The sequence below is a fragment of the Euphorbia lathyris genome, chromosome 7 (assembly GCF_963576675.1).
Source record: "Euphorbia lathyris chromosome 7, ddEupLath1.1, whole genome shotgun sequence".
Taxonomy (NCBI): Eukaryota; Viridiplantae; Streptophyta; class Magnoliopsida; order Malpighiales; family Euphorbiaceae; genus Euphorbia; species Euphorbia lathyris.
The window spans coordinates 73,329,560-73,354,802 of record NC_088916.1 but is presented as its reverse complement, the minus strand read 5'-3'; the positions used below and the strand labels follow the sequence as shown (position 1 = coordinate 73,354,802).

Genomic DNA, 25,243 nt, shown 5'->3' with positions numbered 1-25,243 from the left:
TTCCTGGTTCAATTCACAAACAGCTGCAGAGATCACTAAGATGGTCGTTTCGGATATAGGGGCTGAAGATCGATTAGTCTGGCACTTTACAAAGGACAGACTCTATTCGTCGAAATCAGGATACAGACTAATAACTCAGAATTTAGATGAAGAAGAAGAGAATGGAGGTTGGAAGAGATTATGGGAGCAACATTTACCTCCGAAGTTCAAGATGTTCCTTTGGAGAGTCATGGCGGGAGTTCTACCTGTAAGATTGAAGCTGGCATCCCGAAGAGTAAATACACCCATATCATGCTTGCTTTGTCCAAATGATGTCGAACATGGGTAGCATTTATTTGCTGGATGCAATTTCGCACGCCAGTGCTGGGCTACTGTGGGCTTAGAACAGCCAGGGGAGGAATGGGAGCGGATTGAGGATTGGGTGATCCACTTGTGTAACACGGCACCATCGGAAATTATCAAGACCAGTACGGCTGTCCTATGGGTTGTTTGGCATACTCGAAATGAAAAATGTTGGAATAACAAGGTCAGGGAAGCCGCAGAAGTGGTCCGTATAGCACAAAAAATAATTGAAGAGTGGATAGCGGCTCGCACCGAGGCAGCAGAGAGGAGGAAATTAGTGGCTAGAAGCGGAACTGATAGTGAGGAGCAAGAATGGAGAGCTGATGCTGCTGATTATAACCGTCGTGACGTCGTCGTGGGAAACCAAACTGAAAGGCGAAATCTGTTTGGGCAAGGGCCAAGAACTGACGGGACTGAAGGAGGGAGAGGGGGTGGAAATGCAATTCATGTTCCTGACCAAATTAGGCCAGGCCAGGGAGTTATAAGGGAAAGAAGGGATGAACAGGGAGAGACGAGTGGAGGGGCGGTGGCAAATTGGGAAAGAGGGGGAAATGAGGAGGTATCGGATTGGGGAGGGGAAATTAGGGTGCTGGGTGTTAATTTGGGAAATCAAAATTTAGGGAGAGGAGAAAGTAGTGGTGGACGAAGAGTAGGTGAAGTGGTGAGTGTTGGGTATGGTGTGGAGAGGAATGGATTCCTGGGGAGGGAGGAGCAGGTGTTAGAAAGGGAGAGGAAGGCCTGTGAAGAACAAATCCACAGGGGAGGGAGCTGGTTAATTTCCAAAAAAAGCCAATGGATTAGACCAAAAGCGGGGTACCTCAAATGCAATGTCGATGCTGTACGAGATGAATTAGGGGAATTCATGGGAGGCCGAACGATGATCCAAAATGGTAGTGTGTCAGTTAAAATGGCTGAAATCTTGACCCTTAGAATGAGTATCGATTGGATCGTGGCTCAAGGATACACGAATGTGGAATTTGAATCTGACGCGAAGGAGATTGTGGATAGTGTCCACGGAGGAAAACGAGATATCTCAGAGTATGGGGTGGAGGTCGAGTATGTTCGTCAATTTTTGCAAAATCATCCGACTTGCTCGGTTGTCTTTATTTCAAGGTTAGCGAATGGGGCAGCGCACGCTTTGGCACGTAATGCTCGTTCCTATGCTAATTCTTCTATTCATGACTTAGTTCCTGTATTTATTGGCAGTATCCTGATTCAGGATAAGGCATTTTTTGATTAATAAAGTTAGTATTTCTCTTCAAAAAAAAAATAGTAAATAAGAACCGTAAACAACAGGTAGCCAATAACGGGCCGTAATACTCCAAACATAACAAAAAAAATTTGATCAAAAATAATATATATTGAAACTTTTTATTTAATAAGCTTCTCCAAAAATACGATTAAAATGATATATTTAAACTTCGCGAAAAATATTAGTATTTAGTTTTTATTCCTTTGAATATTACTTAACAGAGTTATTTTATTTTTTTTGGTTTATTTATCTCACTCAAATTTCTATAGAGAATTATCGGCTAAATTACATCCATGGCCACTGAACTTTACTCGTTTAACATTGTGGTCACTGAACTTCAAGTCTTAACGGTATGGTTACTGGACTTTACACTTTTTAACATCGTTGGCCACTCAATTTTAACTAACTCCTCAAAATGACCGTTAAAAACCTCAAAATGAAAATATTCAAGAGTTAAGGTTGTTCAAAACGACCTTTATTATGAAACCACATTTTTTAGAGCCTTCTCTCTCTAAAAATTCACTCTCTCTCCTAACCAAACAACAACTAAATGACCTCAAAACGAAAATTTTCAAGAATATCATTAACGCTTCAGATTTTTTATTTTTAGACTGTCAACGGTCGTTTTGAGGCGTTGGGTGGCAACCAGTATTAAAAAGTATAAAGTTCAGTGGTCATACTGTTAAGAATTGAAGTTCAGTGACCACAATATTAAACGGGTAAAGTTCAGTGGCCATGGATGTAATTTACTCATAGGATAATTGTTCATGCCTAAAACTAATTTACAAAACGTGTATGGAAATAATTGAAATGATATAACTATGTGGCACGAGGTTTATGAGTGTAGGTATACAAAACCATACTCTACATATATTGCATTTATGCTAAAAAAGAATATTAGTATTTAGTTTTTATTCATTTAAATATTAGTTAACAGAGTTATTTTATTTTTTTGGTTTATTTATCTCTCTCAAATTTCTATAGAGAATTATCGGGTAAATTACATCCATGGCCATTGAATTTACCTATTTTAACATTGTGGTCACTGAACTTCAATTTTTAACGGCATGGTTATTGAACTTTACAGTTTTTAACATCGTTGGCCACCCAATTTTAACTAACTCCTCAAAATGACCGTTAAAGACCTCAAAATGAAAATATTCAAGAATTGAGGTTGTTTAGAACGACCTTTATCATGAAACCACATTTTTTATTTTTCAAAATCACATTTTTGAGCTTTCTCTCTCTAAAAATTCACTTTGTCTGCTAACCAAACAGCACCTAAATGACCTCAAAACGAAATTTTTCTAGAATATCATTAACGTTTCAGATTTTTTTATTTTTAGACCGTCAACGGTAGTTTTGAGGCGTTGGGTGTCCACCAGTGTTAAAAAAGTATAAAGTTTAGTGGTTATACTGTTAAGAATTGAAGTTCAGTGGCCACAATGTTAAACGAGTAAAGTTCAGTGGCCATGGATGTAATTTACTCATAGGATCATTGTTCATGCCTAAACGTGTATGGAAATAATTGAAGAAATGATATAACTATGTCGCATGAGGTTTATGAGTGTAGGTATACAAAACCATACTCCACATATATTGCATTTATGACATTTAAATTCTTAAACTTTATGCTAAAAAAAACTATTTACTTTTTATTCCTTTAAATATTAATCAACAGAGTTATTTTATTTTTTTGGTTTATTTATCTCTCTCAAATTTCTACCGAGAATTATCGGGTAAATTACATCCATGGACACTGAACTTCACCTATTTTAATATTATGGTCACTGAACTTCAATTCTTAACAGTATGGTTATTGAACTTTATAATTTTTAACATTGTTGGCCACTCAATTTTAACTAACTCCTGAAAATGACCGTTAAAGATTTCAAAATGAAAATATTCAAGAATTAAGGTTGTTACCTTTATTATGAAACCACATTTTGCAAACTTTTAAACCAAATGAGTGTTATTTAAAAACAGATGTAATCATAAGGTTTATTTTTGTACTTTTTCCTGATTCTACCGTACCAAAGACTATTGTATTACATCAAACAACTAATTGAGTCCAGAACTGTTCATGGGTTGGGATTTTAATCCAGACTAATTTAATTTATTAAACAAGAATTTTAATAGGGATAATTACAAAACTGGCCCTATTTTACAACTCATTTACGTTTTTAGCCTAGTTATCCAACTTTTTACAAATATAGGCAGTTTCATTGTATTTGGACAAAAATACCCTTGTCTTCCTTATTCCCCCTTCTTTCCCATCAAACACATTCACCATTACTCATTCATCACACTTGCTCCACACTTTCCTTCTCTTCTTTTTTTCTTTCCATTTTTTTACAACACTTCATACAACAATCAAGTGAACAACAATCAAGTGAACAATCCAAGAGCTAAAGCTTAGTTTATTCATGTAAGTATGGTGCCGGGTTTGACCTAGATTTCAATTTTAATCTCAATACAATATCATATGTGTTTAATACGTGTAGGAGATGGCAACTATCCGGGATTCCATGTCTACACTTGTGTAAGGTTGCTGCGACGTTTAATTTAACAGATGCATATCAGTGGGTCGATCCTTACTACACGAACGAAAAAGTGAAACTGACATGGGCTGAGTCTATTTATCCAGTTGGTCACCAATCAGAATGGTCGACCTGCGAGCCCCCTATGAGAATTTTGCCCCCTAAAGTTCTTAGTAAGCCATCTAAGGGTCGTCCAAAAAGTCAAAACAGAATACCATCACAAGGTGAAGAAGTAGTTCGCACAACATGCAGCAGATGTGGGAATACGGGTCATAATAGGATGAATTGTCATCGTCCGCTTCCAAATACAATACGAATGCCAACTAATATCTCAACTTTTGCAGCAAGCTGTTCGGGGAATATAGACACTTAATTTCTGAAGTTTATGTACTTTCAAACTTTGATTTGTGAGGTTTATGTACTTGTTTATTTTTGATGTTTGGGTAATTAACATTTTAAAAATTTATTTGTTAGGATTGTACTTTAGTAAAACTTTCCACATTTGAAGTAGTTTGCTCTTGTCACATCTGTCACATAGTTGCAAATAATTCGTTCCCCTATCTGCTTCTTGTTTCAGAGCATATAGCCTGTCGTACCTGTCGCATTTTTTAAAAGACGATAGGCGACAGAATATATAGCCTGTCGTACCTGTCGTATTTTTAAAAAATACGACAGGCAGAATATATAGCCTGTCGTACCTGTCGTATTTTTAAAAAACACATACTCAATGTCGCACCTGTCAATCAACACATACTAAATGTCGCACCTGTCAATCAATACATACTAATTGTGTCGTCCATTTAACACGAATGTACCAAAATAACATATTACATCAATGTCGCACCTGTCAATAAACATCAATGTACTAAACTACATACTACTTTTAACACGAATGTACCAAAATAACATATTACATATCTGTACAACAAATGTACTAAATTACAATGCCTAACTATCAGACAAAAGCAAACTTGTTTCTAGATTATCTACTAATAACTTCTGATGATACAACTCGGCTGCAAAACGCAATCTAAAATGGACGCCATACGATCCGTCAAAGTTGCACACAAACTGATCATGTCGGGTTTCACACCTTTCAGTTATAACTTGGACAAAAGCACAAGTGAATATGCCACAGTCATTTGACCCACTTAGTTGTTGTGGACAACCAGGAACTCTGCTCCAGGTTATGTCTCGTTTCACTTGTGCCTCCGACCAATGACCATTCTTAACCATGACTCTTCTAATGATATCTAGACGTAAACTTAAAAACATTTCTAGTGATTCCTCGCTGCAATTTGACACCAGGCTGTCATATATGTATAAATGCATATCCTGCAGCATAAGAACCCCTAGGAACCAGTGCTCGTTTTTATAGTTTATCGGAATAAGTACCATCTGAACTTCACTCCACATCCGGATGAACTGCGTTGGCATCCCATTCACTCGGTCCAGAAATAATGATCCATCCCAGCCTTCCTCCTTGTAGCCCTTCACAAAACAGTCTTGAGACATGCAACAAATGAAATCTGAGTCGACGGTAGTCCATATATTAGTCTTTGTGTAAGAACGGCGTCGGAGTAAAGTAAACCACCCACTGACATGATGTTTCAATATTTAAAATATAAGTACGTAAAAATGTATATAAGAATAAATACAATGTGACATCAAGACACTTACATCATTGTCGACGTTTTGACCAGATGTTTGTATCTGTTCAAACCAAGCTTTACTTGGCAAGTGATATTGCACCCCAATGATACGCCTCTGTTCTTTTGGATCTGCCATTCTTAACCACTCAGCGTATTTTAGAATCGCGTTTGCATCAAGTAGATCCCTTCTATCATCCAGAACTCCACTTTTCTCACCGGGGATGCGTTTCTTCTTACCTTTCTTGGTGAAAGGATCTGTGAACGGTGAGCGGAGAAACTGACTGGCTCTTCCCCGTCGAGTTGTTCTTCCATTTCTTTTGGATGTAGCACTTCTATCGCTCTGTCACACAATAAATTACATTAATAACATATACAACAATAGAAAAAAATACTCTGTCGCACTACAACAAATGCGACGAAGCCTTATTACCTTTTCATTTTCCATTAGTTCATTTAAATGTCCCCCAAACTTCAAGTCCAGCAGACACCTCTTTACTAAGTCTGATGCACTCTGACTTTCATCCTTATTAAATACAAATAAAACGAGTAAAAGACAAATTGAAAACCTTAAAGAAAACTAAAAAATTCAAGTATTCCAACAACATACCGAAGTTGATGCTTCTTCATCGTCTTTCTCCTCACCTTCTATCGGCTTCTCTCCTTTTTTCCTCTCATCACCTTCATCTTGCTTCTCATCACCTCCTTTTTTCTTATTCTCGTCACCTCCTTTCTGCTTCTCTCCTTTTTTCCTCTCCTCACCATCTGTATTCGCATCCCCTGCTTCTTTCTTATCATCACCTCCTTCATCATCTTTCTCTTCTTCATCACCTTTCTTCGCATCCCCATCTTTCTCCTCCTCTTCTTCATCTTTATTCGCATCCCCATAGTTAATTGTATCATCTTTCTCCGCATATTGGAGTTCACCCTTTAGACTCTTAACATCAGCCTCTACCAATGACAATCGACTCCCTAAGATTAAAAATTGCTCGTTGCACCGCTCTTGATGGGAGGTCATCATGTGATTGACCCTTTCCATGATTTCATCCACAAGTCCCCTTCTCTTATCCACTCTTGGACGGATGACAACTTGTTCAACTTGTACAACTTGTACAACTCGTACAACTTGTTCGCTTACCACAAACAATGTCTGGATTTCAGACAATTGCGCGGTCTTTAACTGTGTCCACCGAAGCACGCGAGGAATGGTAGGTTCAAATTCGAGTCTTTTATAAAAGATATTGGTAGCTTTCCATATCTCACAAATCTAAACCTATCATCAAGCAACAAGTATACATAAATATTATATACACTATAACAAGTACACATAAAGCAAACAAGTATACAAAAATTTCATACCTGGAGTGCGTGAGTAAAACCATACATGTTATATCCAATCCGGCCTTGCACCTTTTTCGCCTCAACCATATCCAGAAAACTTTTCTTATTTAGAGCCGACTTCAAAGTCTTCAAGCTCTCATTAAAAGCCACCACACCCCACGGATACTTGTGGAACAGCTCTGGGAACTCAGCAAGGGTCATAATATAAGAACGGACCTTTCATGTGCCCTTGTGTTCCAAAATGTTGCCATGTATGAAATACAGCATTGCCATCAAAACTGCATCACCATCGTCTTGCTTGGCCCAATCCGTTCCTGTGAACTTCCCATATATGTCTTTGTGTTTTACATTAGCAACCTTTCCAAAAAACTTCTCCTTAAATCCTCCCTTAGTCTTCATCTTCTTCATCCCTTTCGTTATTGCTTTTGTGCTTGCAAAGGGCAATCCTGTAATTATCCCAAACTCCTTTGCAGTGTATCTCAACTCCAATCCCCTCACATTGAAACATATCTCCGTATCACATGTTTCAACTAGAGTAATCTGTCTAGTTAACAACGTGTGGATAAACAACCCGGACAGAGAGGGAAAATCTCGTCTGAGATAATCTCCGAAACAGCATGCCCTAAATAAGTCTAATTGTTTAGAAGTCAAATGTCTTCTAATATCACCTTTAACGGACGTGTTAAACCTGTTTGATACTTGAGCGGGTGAATATAGGGCAAATGGGTATTTCAACTTTATCTCAATCTTTCTCATTTTGTTCTGTTGTGATACCCTTTGATCATGCTACAAATAAGTCAAACAATCAGACAAATACAAAGAACATAATAGAAAATATACGTCAAGTTAGATTATATAGTCTGTCGTACCTGTCGTATTTTTTAAAATGCGACAGGAGACAGATTATATACTATGTCGTACCTGTCGTATTTTTTAAAATGCGACAGGAGACAGATTATATACTATGTCATACCTGTCGTATTTTTTAAAATGCGACAGGAGACAGATTATATAGTCTGTCGTATCTGTCGTATTTTTTAAAATGCTAAAGTGAAAATACAAGATTCCAAAACTCAAGGTTCGAAAAACAAGAAATCTAGTTCAAAATAATTAACCTGTAAGGAATGTGAGACCAAGAAATCTTAATGTAAAAGACACATTTCAGGGTCCTCTGCTGTATTTAGCCTTTTGGTTATTTGGTTGTAGTTTATGCCAAAACTTAATTATAAGTTACTCTTTGTGACTACCATCAACTGATGAGAATAGCTATGTTTGGCTTTTGTTCTTTTGTTAATTACCCTTAGAAAGGATCGTCTTCACGCCTGACGATTCTTTCACATGTCATTTGGACTTTACCTTGATTGTTTTATATGTTGTCTTTATTCCTCCCAATGATTTGGAACTCTCTATTTGGCTTCCTATATATAGCCCTGCTCTGAACTCTCCCTTTCACACACATTGCTAACTTCCCCTCACTTCTGGTGCAGGTTCAATAGGCCAAACCTTATAACTTTACACATAAATGGCATTTGCAAGGCTAGCCAGAACTAGCTTGAGAAGAAAAGGAAACACTTTTAATGGTGCATTATGTGAGGGATCATCAAATTCAATATGCTCTTTTACTTCAGCTAAAAATGCTGCAGCAGGCAACAATTTTTCATACCTTTCTAGCATCAGAAGTGTAGATCTATGGAGCAGAGAAATAACTAATGTACCTTTCGTTTGCTCCGAGATTCCTTCTTTTTGCCCATGGTGGAACGAGATTGCAGAAACGAGATTCGTCGTTCTCCGTTCGATGTTCGCAGTCGCTGTTCGTCGTTCGCAGTCGCCGTTCGTCGTTCACCGTCTCCGTTCGCTGTTGCCGTCTCCGTTCGCCGTTCTCCGTCAGTCTCCGTTCGTTGTTCGCCGTGGTCTGCCTTCCTTCCTATCGCAATCGCCGTCTTTAACTGTGTCCATCGAGTCGTTTGATATGTTAGGGCGAAATACAGGGTTGGGGAAAGAAAGGGTATTTTTGTCTAAATTCCTTAAAATTGCTTATATTTGTAAAAAGTTGAATAACTAAACTAAAACGTAAATAAATTGTAAAATAGGGCCAGTTTTATAATTATCTCTTTTTATATTCGTGAGGTAAGCTGGTCCCAAAGAATTAGGGACCAGCTTACCTCGTTTATCATTTGAGGTAAGTTGGTTATTTCCTTTCTATAATACTATAATAATTAAAATAATTTAATAACTTTTATAGAGAATATCATTTTCCATAATTTATTTCCTTATTCTCCTTATATATTATTGGTTCTTTTTGCTTCATATTAATATTTTTTAATAAAAATTTGTACTATTTTTTTTTTGTCTTATTAAAGTTTAATTTTAATTATTTATATGTATGTTAGAGTTACGGGTTGGAGTCTTAGGAGTGACTTTTTGCCAAATAAATTGGTAGGGAAAGGCTTGTCCCCAGTACAGACTAAAACCTTTCAACCAATCAAATAGAAATCGTTTCTTCTGAAAAAATGCATCTATAGTCGATTGTTTTTTCTTTTCACCTAAACCAAAATGAACACCATCCTTAACTTTTTGTAGTGCAAATACAATTTCTGGTATATTTTGCTTATGTTGTAGCAAGTAGTTGTTTAATGTGACCATTGTTTAAAAAGCGTCTTTTGACGATACATTTGCGACAACGCAACTATCATCTGGCTCTGGATCATTTCCATCATCATTGTTCATTATTGACTGGATAACTTCTCATTTGATTTTTCTTACCGCATACAATATATGCATTTTACAATGAAAAATTATCTATAAAATAATAAATATCGATTTATCGATAAATGAATAATCATTTATCGATAAATAAATAATCTCGCTTAATGAATATTTTTTTCTGGTATCGAGGTTTTACTATATATATATATATAATAGTGAAAGCACAGAGGGAACTTAACTAATTTATTCATTTAGATTAATTGTTGTTTTTAATTTAGAGTGTGAACTTAACTAATTTAAGTTTGATTATAATTAGATTGAAATATTGTTATTATAGTTTATTAAACTTTATTATTAATGTTTTGATGAAAATGAGTTTCATAAAAAATACAAATGTTGCAATTAAACGCGAATGATATACAATTTTTTTCACTTTTATATGAGACAAAATTGAAATTATGTGAAATTGATATGAAAATGTGTGTACAATTGTTCAAACTGAACTACAATACGATGAAATCTTGAAGTTGGTATTTTATTATAGTTAAGTTCTTGCAATTATAATTGCATTTTTACACCAATCTCATATAATTTCACTAAATTTCATCTTATGGGAAACTGAATGTGAAATTGTCTATGGTTAATATTCAATTGTGAAATGATTTTTTATGCAATTAATTTGCATCAAATGAATAAGAATATTCTTACTAAAACTACGCCTAATGCTCTTCCAACCCTCTTAACTTGTTCAAATTGGTCATTTTATCCTTCCAACTCATCGAATGTCCTATTTACCCCCTTAACTCTATACAAATGGTATTTCCCACCCCCTTAACCTATCCAAATTAGCCATTTTACCCCTCCTCAACTCATCGAATGTCCTGTTTACCACCTTAACTCCATAAAAGTGGTATTTCTCATCCCTTATAATCATATTTACCCATTTAACTCCATAAAAGTGGCATTTCTTACTATTGTATAGTGCAAAATTAATAGCACTTATTCAAATGAGTTTGAAAATATATATTTTTAATATCAACTTTTTATTTTGTTTTAATTTGATAATTATATCGATCCTTCATGTGTTTATTATAATAATATTGTATTACAATAATTAGATAATCAAAATTTAACTAGCAAAAAAAGTTGAAAAGAGAAAGAATGAATAAAAGATACAAATAACAAGAATTTTTTTTTTTTTTATAAAAAACAAGAACATTAATATAAACAAGTTAAAGACATTATATGTAGGGAAAATGTACCAAAATAGACCTATGATTTTGGAGAAGTATCAATTTAGGTTCCACGTACAAATAGCACCAATATAAGTTTAACATTTAAAAAATGTATCAATTTAGGCATCGATGACGGATTGTAAGGGGTGAGAAATACCACTTTTATGGAGTTAAGGGGGTAACTAAGACATTCTATGAGTTGGGGAGGGGTAAATGGACAAGTCGAGGGGGTGAGAAATACCACTTTTATGAAGTTAAGAGGGTAAATAGGATATTCTATGAGTTGGGGGATAAATGGACAAGTTGAGGGGGTGAGAAATACCACTTCTATAGAGTTAAGGGAGTAAATAGGATATTCGATAAGTTGAGGAGGTAAAATGACCAATTTGGACAAGTTAAGGGGGAGTATTAGGCCTTAAAACTATGGATGGCAATGGGTAGGGTACCCGCGGGTAATGCCAATCCCAAACCCTTACTCGTACCTGTCCCATTACCCTAACGGGTATATTTTTGCATCTCATACCCTTCCACTTTAATTCGCGGGTACCCACAGGTACCCTTACCCTTTAAGAATCAATAAATAAAATAAAAAATATTACAAATTTAACAAAATATAAATTTAATAAATCATTTATCTAAAAATTGAACAAATTGAATCTTTTTTTTTTTTTTTTTTGAGGAAAAAGAACTTTATTTAACTAAGAGAAACATCCCTAGCCAGAGTGCTCTCCAAAAATACAGGAATAAAAGAATGAGTAAAAGAATTAGCATAGGAACGAGCGTGTCTAGCCAAGACATGAGCCGCTTCATTCGCTAATCTTGTAACAAAAACCACCCGGAACAATGGATGGTTATTAAGAATTGATCTAATTTCATCTAAAACACAACCATATTCAGTTAAATTCCTATGTCGCATGTATATATACTCTCAACAACATCCTTTGCATCCGATTCAAAAATGACGTTTTGGTGGCCCAACGCCACACACCACTCCATACTAACCTTTACCGCCAACGCCTCTGCCATCTTGACCGTCACTGAACCCACCGAATGCATGCTTATCCCTTGTAAAAATACACCCAAACTATCACGAATAACCGCACCAGCACCAAACCTTCCTTCATTAGGGAACAACGACGCATCCACATTGTATTTTAAGGTTCCTGCAGTCGGGCAACTCCATTTTCTCTGCTGACAGTTTCGAGATGAACCAGAGCTGATGATTCTCTCACTGACGTTCCGCCCTCTAATCACAAGCGCACGCCCATTACTAATCAGTCCAGCTCGTCGAACCAAATCTTCCAATCCCCTATTGCTCGCTTCCCCTCGCACACATCTCCCATCACCAGCCCAAGCTTCCCTCGCCTTATTCAAAAAACCAGCAGTTCTCCTTTCTGCAGCAGAACTAGATTCAGCCCCTATAAGCTCCCGACCACCTTCAACCTCCCTTACGCTTCTCCCCTCATCACCGTCAACAGCCCCAATAACCTCCCGCCTAACCATTTCCCTCCCTACCCGATTCCCATTTCCAATTCTCACCTCCTGTGCCTCAGTCCAGTTCCTCACCAAATCATTTGCAATGCTCATAACAACTTCAGCAGTTCTATTTCCTTGTTTCCATAGCACATTGTTCCTCTCAAACCAAATTGCCCATAGTACTGTAATTTGTTTCCTAATAATATCAGAATCCACACCAGTACACATGTGCAATACCCAGTCCTCGATATGAACCCATTCTTCTTTCGGAGGATCAAGACTCGCAATTTGCCAACAACTACGTGCAAAATTGCACCTAGAAAACAGATGCATACCATTTTCCACACCAACTGGGCACATTAAACAAACAATCAAGATAAGAACTCTTCTATCCGCCAACTTAGTCCTGAGAGGGAGAATACCAGATATTAGTTTCCAGATGAAAAAATTGAATTTTGGTGGTATCTTCAGCCTCCACAAATTTGACCAACCAACCTCTTCATCTCTCCTTTCCCTTATTTGAGTCTGTAGCTAATAACCTGATTTGGATGAATACAAACCATCATTAGTGTGATGCCAGATTAGCTTGTCCGGTCGATTTGTCAACGGGATGACCATTTGTCCAATCCAACTCGCATCCTCCTCCGAAAACCAGCAACTCAATCTCCCACGATCCCAACATCTTGTCCCAGGGATGAACAGGTCCTCCACTTTAGCATTTTGGTTTACATTTGTACTCAAAGGTTGTGCCCTGAACTGATCAGCACCCCAAATCCAGGGGTCATCCCAAACCGACACCTTATCACCCTTTCTAATAGCCCATCTCAAATCCAGGGATGAACAAATTGAATCTTAATAAATAAGAATAAGTAGCTTAGTGGTATCACTCAATGGTTGAAAAACAAAAGGTTGAGGTTTAAAATCTCAAATATTACATCTAAAGACAATAACTTTTGTAATATATAAGAGAGTTATGACGGGTAACGGGTACCCTGGGGGGTATTCCCATACCCGTCCCATTACCCTAATGATACCCTTCACATACCCTTTTATACAGGGTACGGGTAGTCCCATTAGGATCGGGTAGTGCCGGGTACCCGTGGGTACACTACCCGTTGCCATCCCTACTTAAAACTATTATGAAATATCAACTCAAACATTTCATTATAATTATAGTTGATTTTGAACATTTGTTAATGTATTTTTACACCTTTCTCATGGGTGAATTACACCCATGGTCACTGAACCTTAACCATTTTAACATTGTGGCTATTGAATTTTAATTTTTAAAGGTATGACCACTAAACTTTACACTTTTTAACACCGGTGGCCACTCAACGCCTCAAAAAAAAATTTGAAGAGCTTATGATATTTTAAGGAATTTTAATTTTTAAAAATTTTCGTTTTAAGGTCATTTATGTGTTGTTTGGTTAGAAAAGAGAGTGAGTTTTTAGAGAAAAAAACTAAAAAAAAAAAAAAAGATTTTAGAAAATAAAAAATGTGGCTTCGTCGTAAATGTCATTTTAAACAACTTTAATTCTTGAATATTTTCATTTTGAGGTCGTTAACTGTCATTTTGAGAAGTTAGTTAAAATTGAGTGATCATCAGTATTAAAAAATGTAAAGTTCAGTATTGGGTTCATTAGTGTTTTTTTTATTTCTTTATGGATTGTATAATTTGTCTTTGTAGCCGTTAAGTTTTTTTTTTTTTTGTCCACGTGTCATTTGTTTAATGAATCTGTTTTGCTTTCTTGTGTAGTGTTTTCGATTTGCCTTTTCAGACTGTGTTCCTTTTCAAGGAAAGAAAGCAATTCCATCTTTTTAAAACTATAAGAACAGCCAATGCGAATTATTTAGCAAACATCTGAAGTTGAGCAGATTGATGAAGCAAATGGGAGAAGTGAGAGAGGAAATGGGGTTGTAAATGCTCCTCCTGATCCACCAGGAGATAATTTCTTCAGTGAAGGAAGTTGTTTTCCCACATCGAAAATCAACTTCTAAGCAAACTAATCAACCCAGCAGCAGAGTGGCTATGTCTATGCTTCATGGCTTATTTCCGATCTTAAGATGGGGCAGGAATTACAGGCTTTCTATGTTCAAGAGCATTGGGTATTCAAATTTAGTAAAACTTGATCCTCAGTACGGACTATGTAAGTCACAAGAGTTTCTGAGTTTCATGTCAGTTTTTGTTTCGGTTTCTAATGTTATGTACTAAAGTTTGGTATTGTCTTATTTGGAAATCAGATACAAGTCTTATTTGGTAGAAGAATTTTAGCAAATGATGTAAGCTGTAAAATTATTGCATGTTTGGGAGCCTCAGACGTTTTATAACACGATAACCCGTTTTGACACCTCTACTACTTGTGCAGGTCTCAATATCATTTGCTAAAATTCTACAAGTGACACCAGTGGAGTTCACGATCTAGAAAAATTATACAAGAGTCTACTGAAGAAAGATGTTCAGGTTTGAAATTCAAATTCAAATTCAAAATAAAAAAGCCTAAATCAAGTAATCGCATTGTAATTAACTAACCTGGAGTTGTTTGGCTGTGGTTTTTGCAGCTAATTCTAGCAAATCCGGGACCGGTGGTGATCGACAAGCTTCATGCCTCCGGTTTAGTAAGTAAGATCGGCGAGGACAGAATCTTCCTTACAGTAGCAGATGCAGTGGCGACTTGCTTTCCGAAATTACCTCCGCAAGTTTGAGAAACTGAAGATTGAAATAGTAAGGAAATGTTTGTACAGACGAAGAAGATGATGAAGCAGAAGAGGATTAGAAATAAATAAATGTTTGTTATAAATAAATTTTCAAATGTAAATTTATGTGTAAATTTTCACGGGAAAAGTAGAAAAATAAACATGGTGGTTACACCCTTTGTGATTTAAAAATTTATAAAATGGTATCTTGAGATTCATTTCGTTAGCAAACGCATATCAAACTGACTAACGGTGTTAAAAGTCAAAGGGAAAAGAGTTATTTTAATCATTATATTTATTTATTTTATAAATTAACCATCTTTATTATCTAGTTATCATAAACAAATCTCAAAATTAAAATAAAAATTAAATACACCTTCTTCTCCATCTCTCTAATTTCTTTTTTTTTCTCTCTTTTCTCTCTTCTCTTTGTTAATTTCTCTCTCTAAAATCAATTGAATTTCCATTTTTTCTAAATCTAATTTTTAATTAGCTTACTATTGATTTTAATTAAAGATTAACGATTCTCCTATATGCTCTACTCTCCGAAGACGTGAATTTCTAGCAAATATGCTTGCATTTCGTAGTTCTAATTAAATATTGAACTGCTCTTCCCACAAAATCTCAGTGACAAATTTAATTGTTGGATTCAAATTGCATAGAAGAAACCCTAATTAAAAAAGGATGCAGGTCGTCGAAGATGTTCAAGTGACTCTGTTTCTTCGCAAGAATCTAATAATGATTTCGACCTATCTTAAGCAACAAAATAGTATGCATTCTTTCTTTATTAGTTGGATTGAAATTGTACAAAATCTGATGAAAGATGCTTGAAATTGCAGGAGGTCGGCTAGAAATTCACGTCTTCGGAAAGTAGAGTACATAGGTGAATTGTTAATCTTTAATCCAAAATCAATTCTAAGATTTAGAAATAGTTGGAAATTTTTTGAGAAGAAGAAAAATAAGAAATTAAAACATGGAAAAAAATGTGTATTTGATTTTTATTTTTAATTTTGGGATTTGTTTGTAATAATTAATAATAAAGAGGGTTAATTTATAAAATAAATAAATATAAGGACCAAATTAACTCTTTTTCCTTTGACTTTTAACACCATTAGTCAATTTGGTATGTGTTTGCTAACGGAATGAACCTCAAGGTACCATTTTATAAATTTTTAAACCACAAGACTGCAATCGAAAATAAGTGTAACCACAAGGTTTATTTTTATACTTTTCCCAATTATCATTTACTTGTCTTATATTGAATTTTAGTGTACATTACAAACTCTAATTGAGATAAAAAAAAATATATATTTAAAAAAGGTGTCTAATAAGTATGGAATAAAATAATCGAATTTAATTATTAAAAAAACTTTTTTTTAACAGAAAAAGTTTAGGTAAGGGTAGGTCTACACACTCCCAAGGTCAGGGCAAACCACAGACCTTGATGAGGGTTTACAGTGGAATTTACAAATCACCTACCAATGAGAGCTAAATTTAATTATTAAAAAAACTTTGCATTGGGATTATTCCGTACAGTTTTTTTTTATCAATTATTACATTTTAGTATTTTATTTTTGTTCTTTATTTAATTGTTGATGTCGGAAATTAGTTTCTTTTTGCTATTTCCTTTAATTTCTATAAAAAGAGAGTGATAAGTTAAATAGTGAAAAGTTGAAGCTCATAGTATGATGAAATAAGTTGATTCAATCAAGATGATTTCAGGAATTTCCGCATATTCGAAAAACCTTTAAACCCCTAAACCATTTAAGAAATCCTTCAATGTCCAACTCACCCCAAATAAAAGCAAGTCTATTTTCAATTTAAAAGCATCACCTCGATCACAATTTCTCACATATCCGCCTCTAGCATATATATCATCAACATACGGTTTTCCTCCCAAAGAAGTTCATATTTCTATTACCAACCACACCAATATTATCATCATTATCCATATCTATACCAACCCTAACATGCTCAAACTCATTAAAACTATCACCATCACTATCCATGTTATGAATGATAACATGATTAGGTCATCTTACCTCGGGAACCCTAGGGCCTACTTGTTGAAACACCTTTCCACATAATTTTGATTTGACAAAATTGTTTAAGTATAATTAAAAACATATTCTAAACACACTAAGTTTAAATGCTTTGATTTATTCTACTAATGTGTTTGTTCAATGTTGAGTTAAATTGTTTATAAGACACAAGGATTAAAAGGCACAAGCCCAATACAAGAGTCAAAGCCCAAGTCAAACGGTTCAATACAACTCGGCCAGCGTTTGTCAAAACGTTATCGTTATGGACAAAACGCAACTCAGCGGAAAAAGGATCTAGAAGACCTTCAAGGAACAACTTCGGAACGAAGCTGCTGAGTTGATTCGACAAAGCGTACAAGACAGCAGCTGGATAAGGAAAACTTCCAGACAAAGTGTTTCCACTTTGGGTAAAGTTCAGACGACACAGTATGCTGTCCAGTTGACTTTACCATAAAAGGAGAGACATTCTGCCGAGCTGACCAAAAGCTGACCGAAGACAGAAGATACTCAAATCTGATTGGCCGAGAGCTCTGAGCAAGTCAAGATGACAACGACAGGAAGCCGTTTCCCTCCAACGGTTATTTCGAAATTCGAAATGACCGATGCCTCAAGACGTCTCTATAGATAGTGCCATCAGAAGCTTCATTCAACACATAACTTGATCAAGCCATTACGCTGACCAAATTTCTACGCAAGTTCTGCAAGCAAGAAGCAAAGCAATCTTACACTAAATTTCATATCTTTTGTGTAAAAGTCTAGAGTGATTGTTCAATCATCTAAGGTGTCTTAGCAATCATTGTTTAGGACAAACACTTATCATTTCTAGAGATTAAAAAGGAGAGGCTGAGTACTCGGTTATAGTACTCAGCGAGAGATTAGGATTGAGTAGAGGTATAGAGGAAGGTACTCTTGTTATACTCAGTTGCTAAGATTGTAAAAGGTTTGAGGCTCTACCTTTAAAGAGCTCATTAGAGGATTCGAAATCTCGGAACGTGTTCCGGGGACAGGACGTAGGCTTAGAAGCCGAACCTGGATAAATCTGCTGAGTAACGTATTTCTTACTTAAACTCCTTATATATATTGCTTGCTTAAATAACCAAAAACTGACCAAGTAAAGAGGTCAAGCTGAGTTGTGCGCATCGAACATCTGAGCTCAGGAATAGACTCCAAGTGCTATATCCTGACTCAAGTTAAGAAACTGACCTAGTCACCAGTTGACTAAGCCAGTATCTTGCTGTTTACTCAGCGCCGCTGTTTAAAACCTTTTCTCTTAAGAAAAGAAGTCTGCCCTAAATTAAAAAAAAAAAGTTTAAATAGTTCCTAACCCCCCCCCTTGGAACTATACTTGCAACGTTATAAGGGACCAACAAGTGGTATCAGAGCTTAAAAGCTCACTGTAAAAGGTTTAACAACCTTGAGCTGATCCCTACTATGGGCAAAAACAGTACTCGGTTTCTCCCAGGAAACCAAACAACTCAGATATTGCCTGAGGGGCTGTCCATCACTCGGCCTCCCCTATTCTTCGGGTCTAACTATACCTTCAGGAAGAATAGGATGAAAAATTTCATTCAGGCTACAAATATGAGTGCCTGGCTATCTATAGTGCAATGCCCATTTGTACCTGTCGAAGTTGTGGCTGGCCAAACAGTTGTAAAAGCTGAGGCCAAATGGACAGAGGATGATCTCAAGAAGCTTCAAAATCACGCTTCGGCTATTAATATGATTCACTGTGCGCTCGATGCTGCAGAATATAATAAAATCTCAGGTTGTGAGTCGGCGTAAGAGATCTGGAAGAAGCTGGAGGTCACCTACGAAGGAACAAATAAAGTAAAGGAGTCCAAGGTGAACCAGCAGATGAGACTGTACGAGCTGTTCGAGATGAACAATGATGAGGGCATATCTGACATGAATGCAAGGTTTACCAACATCATAAATGAGCTCAAGAGACTTGGGAAGATCTTCACTGAGGAAGAACAAGTCAAAAAGATACTCAGGAGTCTTCCTAAAGACTGGCAAGCAAAGAAGACCGCTGTTGAGGAAGCTCAGGATTTAACCACCTACAAATATGACGAACTCATCGGCTCGTTGCTGACCCATGAGATATCTATGAAAAATTTCGAGGTGAAGGAAAAATATGAAGACAAGAAGCAGAAATCTCTTGTCATGAAAGCTGACTCCACTAATAGGAGCTCAACAGATGATGAGGAGATGGCTATGTTCACAAGGAAGATGAAAAGGCTCTTCAGGAAGAGTGACAAATATTCTAAAAAGTCTTACAGAAAGTTTGATAAGTATAAAGCTGACTCCAGCGACAGCAAATACAAGAAAGACAACTCAAAGCCCATTACATGCTTTGAATGTCATCAAACTGGCCATATAAAGTCCAGCTGCCCCACTCTGAGGAAAGATAAAAAGAACGGCAAAAAGGCAATGGTGGCTATATGGAGCGACAGTGATGAGTCTTCATCAACAGAAGCTGAGGCCACCGAGTCAGCGAAGATATGCTTCATGGCTGACGAACTTGCTGAGCCGTGCGTCTCTGAGCATGCTGACCCCTCCGCTACATCTGACGATGAGGAGCAATCAAATGAGGTAATATCACTTTCCCAGCTCAGAAACAAAATGGGTAATGCCCTGAGTGATCTCTATACACTTGTCAAAAAGTGTAATAAGAAAATTAGAGCACTCAGCAGGCGCTGTGATGAGGTTGAAGAGGTCAAGCTGAGTGACCTCAGATATCTTCTTCAGGACAACTCAACTTTGCATGATAATATGAAGATCATACATGAGTCTGTCTCTGAAGTCCAGTCAGTTTCAAAGAAACTGAGAAAGGACGTCACAACTATCCAGAACCAATTAAAGGTTCCAAATAAAAGAAACATTCCTCTGAGAACTCAGTACCAAGGTACTCAGCAGAGATGGAATCCCCAGCGGAATGTCCAGTGTGACTTCTGTGGGAAGAAAGGTCACACCATAAAGGTGTGCTGGCATGCTCAGCACTGGAGTGCTGACCAGTCAGTAAGACAACCTAAATAGAAGGTCAGCTGTGACTTCTGTGGAAAGAATGGCCATACTGTCCATGTATGTCGCCATAAAATAAAGAATGATGCTTTACCTATTGCACCTAACAAGCAAGGACCCAAAAAGAATTGGGTACCTAAAAGTAACTAGTTACAATGCAGGTAAGCCTGAGATGTGCTGAGAAGTCAAAGATGTGGTATATTGACAGCGCATGCTCGAGGCATATGACTGGTGATGAAACTCAGTTCATCACGTTTGAGCGTAACCGAGGAGGAAGCGTAAGTTTTGGAGACAACAAGAAGGGTAAGATAATAGGGTCGGGAACCATTGGAGGTAATCTTACTATTGAATCAGTCTCCCTAGTCAGCGGACTCAAATATAACTTACTCAACGTAGCTCAGCTATGTGATAATGGGAGAAAAGTTATATTTGATGCTACTGGATGTAAAATATATGAGGGTAAATCAAATGAGTTAATTTTAACTGCCCCTCGCATAGATAATGTCTTTATGCTAGACTTAGAGAAAAAGTTTTCAAAAACTCTATGCTTAGTATCAAAGGAAGAAAATTCCTGGCTATGGCACAAGAGACTTGGTCATGTAAGCATGGACCTCCTGGCCAAATTAGCAAGAAAGCAATTGGTTGAGGGACTGCCTGAACTTAAATTTGAAAAAGATCAATTATGCCACGCTTGCCAAGCTGGAAAACAAACCAAACAATCTTTTCATAGCAAAAATATTGTCTCAACTAAGCGTCTGTTAGAATTACTACACTTGGATCTCTTCGGTCCAGTCCAGCCGCTGAGTCTGGGTGGAAGAAGATTTTCCTTGGTCATTGTAGATGACTTCTCTCGGTACACTTGGGTCATCGTGCTGAGTAGCAAGGATGAGACCTTTGAGACATTTTCAAATTTGGTTAGAAAAATTGAAAATGATAAAGACCTAAAATTGGCTCACATCCGAAGTGATAATGGTGGAGAATTCAAAAACCAAAAGTTTGTTGAATTCTGTGAAGCCAGCGGCATTGACCACAATTTTTCTGCTCCTAGAACACCTCAACAAAATGGGGTCGTTGAAAGGAAGAACAGAACTTTAGTTGAAATAGCCAGGACAATGCTGGATGAGCATAGGCTTCCAAAGTATTTTTTGGGGAGAGGCTGTTAACACAGCGTGCTATATTCTTAATAGGGCTCTAGTTAGACCTATATTAAAGAAAACCCCCTATGAACTTTGGAAAGGACGGAAGCCCAACATTGGATACTTTCGTGCCTTTGGCTGTAAATGTTTTATTTTGAATACCAAAGATAGCTTAGGAAAGTTTGACTCAAAAGCTGATGAGGCTATCTTTTTAGGCTACTCAACAAACAGCAAAGCATACAGAGTTTTCAATAAACGAACTCAAATTTTAGAAGAGTCAGTACATGTTGAGTTCGATGAGACTAACCCTGCAGGTAGACACCAGCCACTGACCGAGGATGATCCACACTCAGTAACCGCTGACCAAGAACCAGCTGCTGAGTCATTCACTAAAAGGCTGACCAAGAGTAAGAGTGAACCTAAGATTACTTTCACTGACCAGTCTACTTCTGCAGAGATTGTTGAAACACAGACAGCACAAGACATAAATCTACCTAAAGAGATAAGGATTCCAAGAGGGCACTCAGAGAGTGCAATCCTTGATTCTGCTGGGAATACCCTGATGACGAGGAATCAACTCAGGAGGTACCTCAGCAATGTAGCCTTCGTCTCAGTTCAGGAACCTAAGAACTTCGCTGATGCTGAGGAAGATGAATTCTGGATGAGCGCAATGCAAGAGGAACTTGACCAATTCAGAAGAAACGATGTATGGGAGCTAGTGCCACATCCAATGAGTCAGAAGACCATTGGAACAAGATGGGTCTTCCGCAACAAACTGGATGAGCAAGGAAATGTAGTCAGGAACAAAGCAAGACTTGTAGCTCAGGGCTACAGTCAGCAAGAAGGTATTGACTACGGTGAGACCTTTGCCCCAGTGGCAAGGCTAGAAGCTATTAGGATCTTATGTGCATATGCATCTTACATGAACTTTAAATTATTCCAAATGGATGTTAAGAGTGCATTTCTTAATGGAGTTATAAACGAGGAAGTTTATGTTAATCAACCTCCAGGGTTTGAGGATCCAAAATTCCCAAACCACGTTTATAAACTCAAAAAGGCTCTGTACAGCCTCAAGCAAGCACCACGTGCTTGGTATGAGAGGCTGACCAGTTTCCTGCTGACTAGAAATTATGTCAGGGGCAAAGCTGATACAACCTTATTCATTAAGAGAAAGGGTAAAGATACCCTGCTGGCTCAAATTTATGTTGATGATATAATATTTGATGCAACTAACGAATCAATGTGCAAGGAATTTAGCAAACAAATGCAGACTGAGTTTGAAATGTCGATGATGGGAGAACTCAACTTCTTCCTCGGACTTCAAATTAAACAAGGAAAGAATGGCATCTTCATCAGTCAAGCTAAATATGCCAAGGAGATATTAAAGAAATATGACTTGGAAAATTGCAAGCCAATATCCACTCCTATGGGCACTGACACTGTCCTCTGCGCTGATGAGAATGGTAAGTCAGTAGACAGCAAATTGTATCGAGGTATGATAGGCTCTCTACTTTACTTAACAGCCAGTAGACCGGACATTCAGTTCTCAGTATGCTACTGTGCTAGATATCAATCTAACCCTAAGGAATCTCATTACATAGCTGTAAAAATAATCCTTAGATACTTGCAAAGCTCAGTGAATGCAGGTTTATGGTATCCCAACACACATGGCTTTACACTCGTTGGATACACTGACGCTGACTATGGTCGAGACAAGCTAGAACAAAAAAGCACCTCTGGAGGATGTCATTTCTTAGGAAGCTGTCTTGTATCTTGGTTCAGCAAGAAGCAGGCGTCAGTAGCCTTGTCTACCACTGAAGCTGAGTACATTACTGCTGGTCACTATGTTGCTCAAGTCCTATGAATTAAGCAACAGCTTGAAGACTATGGTGTTCAAACAAAGACAATTGAGGTCAAATGCGACAACAAAAGTGCAATTGATCTATCAAAGAACCCAATTCAGCACAGCAGAATGAAGCATATCAGCATAAGGCATCACTTCATTAGAGACCATGTACTCAAAGGTGAGATAAAGCTGACCTACGTCCCAACGGATGAGCAGCTTGCGGATATCTTCACAAAGCCACTGGCTCGTGAACAGTTCAGCATACTGAGAGAAGCCATTGGTATGTTTAATCCTCTTCAGTAAATTCCTGTTCTAAAACGTAAATTTATGCTGAGTGAATTACTATGCTGAATGATTTACGCAAATGCATGCTGAGTGATTGTTATGCTGAGCATTTAACACAAAATACACATCAATACTGAGTCAATATGCATACCGAGTAGTAAATCTTAAACTGAGAAATCATCATGTCATATACTACTGACCACTCAGAACGCTTAGTATTCTAAACGCTGAGTGTTAGATCCGTTGCTTTAAATGCAAAAGCACGCGTATAGCCACCTAGGATGACGTATGCGCCGAATGTGTCATAAAAGCCAGGATATTTGTCGGTTGACAATCCCAAGGCAAAACTGACACATGGATTCAATAAGATCCACACTTCACCGCTATAAATAATGGGCAAATCCCCATTCTTTATCTTCTTTACACCTACCGAATTCTAAGGCAAAGAGCTTTCTCTCTAAAAACTCTCAAAGCTTCCCAAACTTGTTCTGAAATTATGACTCAAGTTTCCGTCAACATCTCCGGTGCCGGTCACCCTAAAACTACCAAGGTCACTACGCCGAGTAAAGGAAAAACTGGGCAAGCTACCTCCTCCAAAGAAAAACCGACCAAAATCAGAACCTATACCAAGGTTTTTGATAATATTAGCGAATGGAAGGTGGACTTCTCACGATGGGTCTCTGAGAAATTCGTGACTTCTGAGCAACCCTTCTGCGAATGGATATCGCAACATGGATGGACCGAGCTGTTCTCCATTAGGGATCACACATATCCTGACCTAGTAAGGGAATTCTATAAGAACCTCCAAGTCGCTGATGATAACCAGGACTGTCTGGCAACAATAGTAAGGGGGAAAACGATTTTCATAAACCCTAACTATTTGGCGAATTTGCTGAAGTTGAAAAATGAAGGAGCAAAGCTGAGAAGATCTGGAGATCATGAAGGTACTGGGTACGAAGTCACCTTCTGTAAACCTGAAGGTCACTCAGGAGAAGTCTCCAGTTCCTCTATGGGTCAACACCAAAAGATGGCTCACTATCTGCTGAGTTACTTCATCTACCCCAAGATCAACTGCACCACCTCAGCAACGAACTTCGAGCAATGCTTCATATGGCATATGCTGACATATAAGCCGATCAACATGCCAGTATTCCTCATTGCTGGCTTCCTACGAAGCACTGGAACTCTAAGACTGGGCTCGCTCATCACCAGGATCCTTATTGATCATCAGATAGACCTAACTGATGAAGTTAAAGCTAGAGGATCTGAAATCACAGCAGCTTTGCTGAGGGCCTTGAAGTTCAATCAGCCTCTGAAGAAAGGAAAAACTGATGTTGCTGGTGAACAAGAAGCTGAGGAAACAGCTGTCCCAAAGAAAGGGAGAAGAACTAAGGCTCCAGCTGCCCGCAAGAGGAAAGCTATTGAGACCACTTCAAAGAAAGCTGAGCCTAAGGCAAAGAAGCATAAGTCAGTTGTTGAACCAAGTCAGGAAAGACCTCAGTCAACTGAGAAAAGAAGCAGGTAAGATGAGCCTGAAACTGAGGAAAGAACCGATGCTGATGTGCAGCCTCAAAAGAAGCAGAAGTCTTCTTCACTGACTCCAATTGACGCAATCCGTACTGACATCATTGTTCCTGGTGACTCTCACTACACACAGTGTCAAGGAACTGTAGCT

General features: G+C 37.5%; 1 protein-coding gene across 1 annotated transcript; it reads right to left on the bottom strand.

The window, feature by feature from the left end:
* Nucleotides 1–4,981: 4,981 nt before the first annotated feature.
* LOC136200831 (pheromone-processing carboxypeptidase KEX1-like) lies at nucleotides 4,982–9,087 on the bottom strand. The gene is made up of 6 exons (XM_065991306.1): nucleotides 8,840–9,087; nucleotides 7,143–7,910; nucleotides 6,394–7,056; nucleotides 6,217–6,309; nucleotides 5,815–6,126; nucleotides 4,982–5,731 (listed from the first exon to the last, which is right to left on the bottom strand). Exons 3-6 carry the CDS (start codon nucleotides 6,820–6,822, stop codon nucleotides 5,687–5,689), a joined length of 879 nt encoding a protein of 292 aa, XP_065847378.1. The 5' UTR covers nucleotides 6,823–7,056; nucleotides 7,143–7,910; nucleotides 8,840–9,087; the 3' UTR covers nucleotides 4,982–5,686.
* Between the last annotated feature and the right edge of the window lie 16,156 nt (nucleotides 9,088–25,243).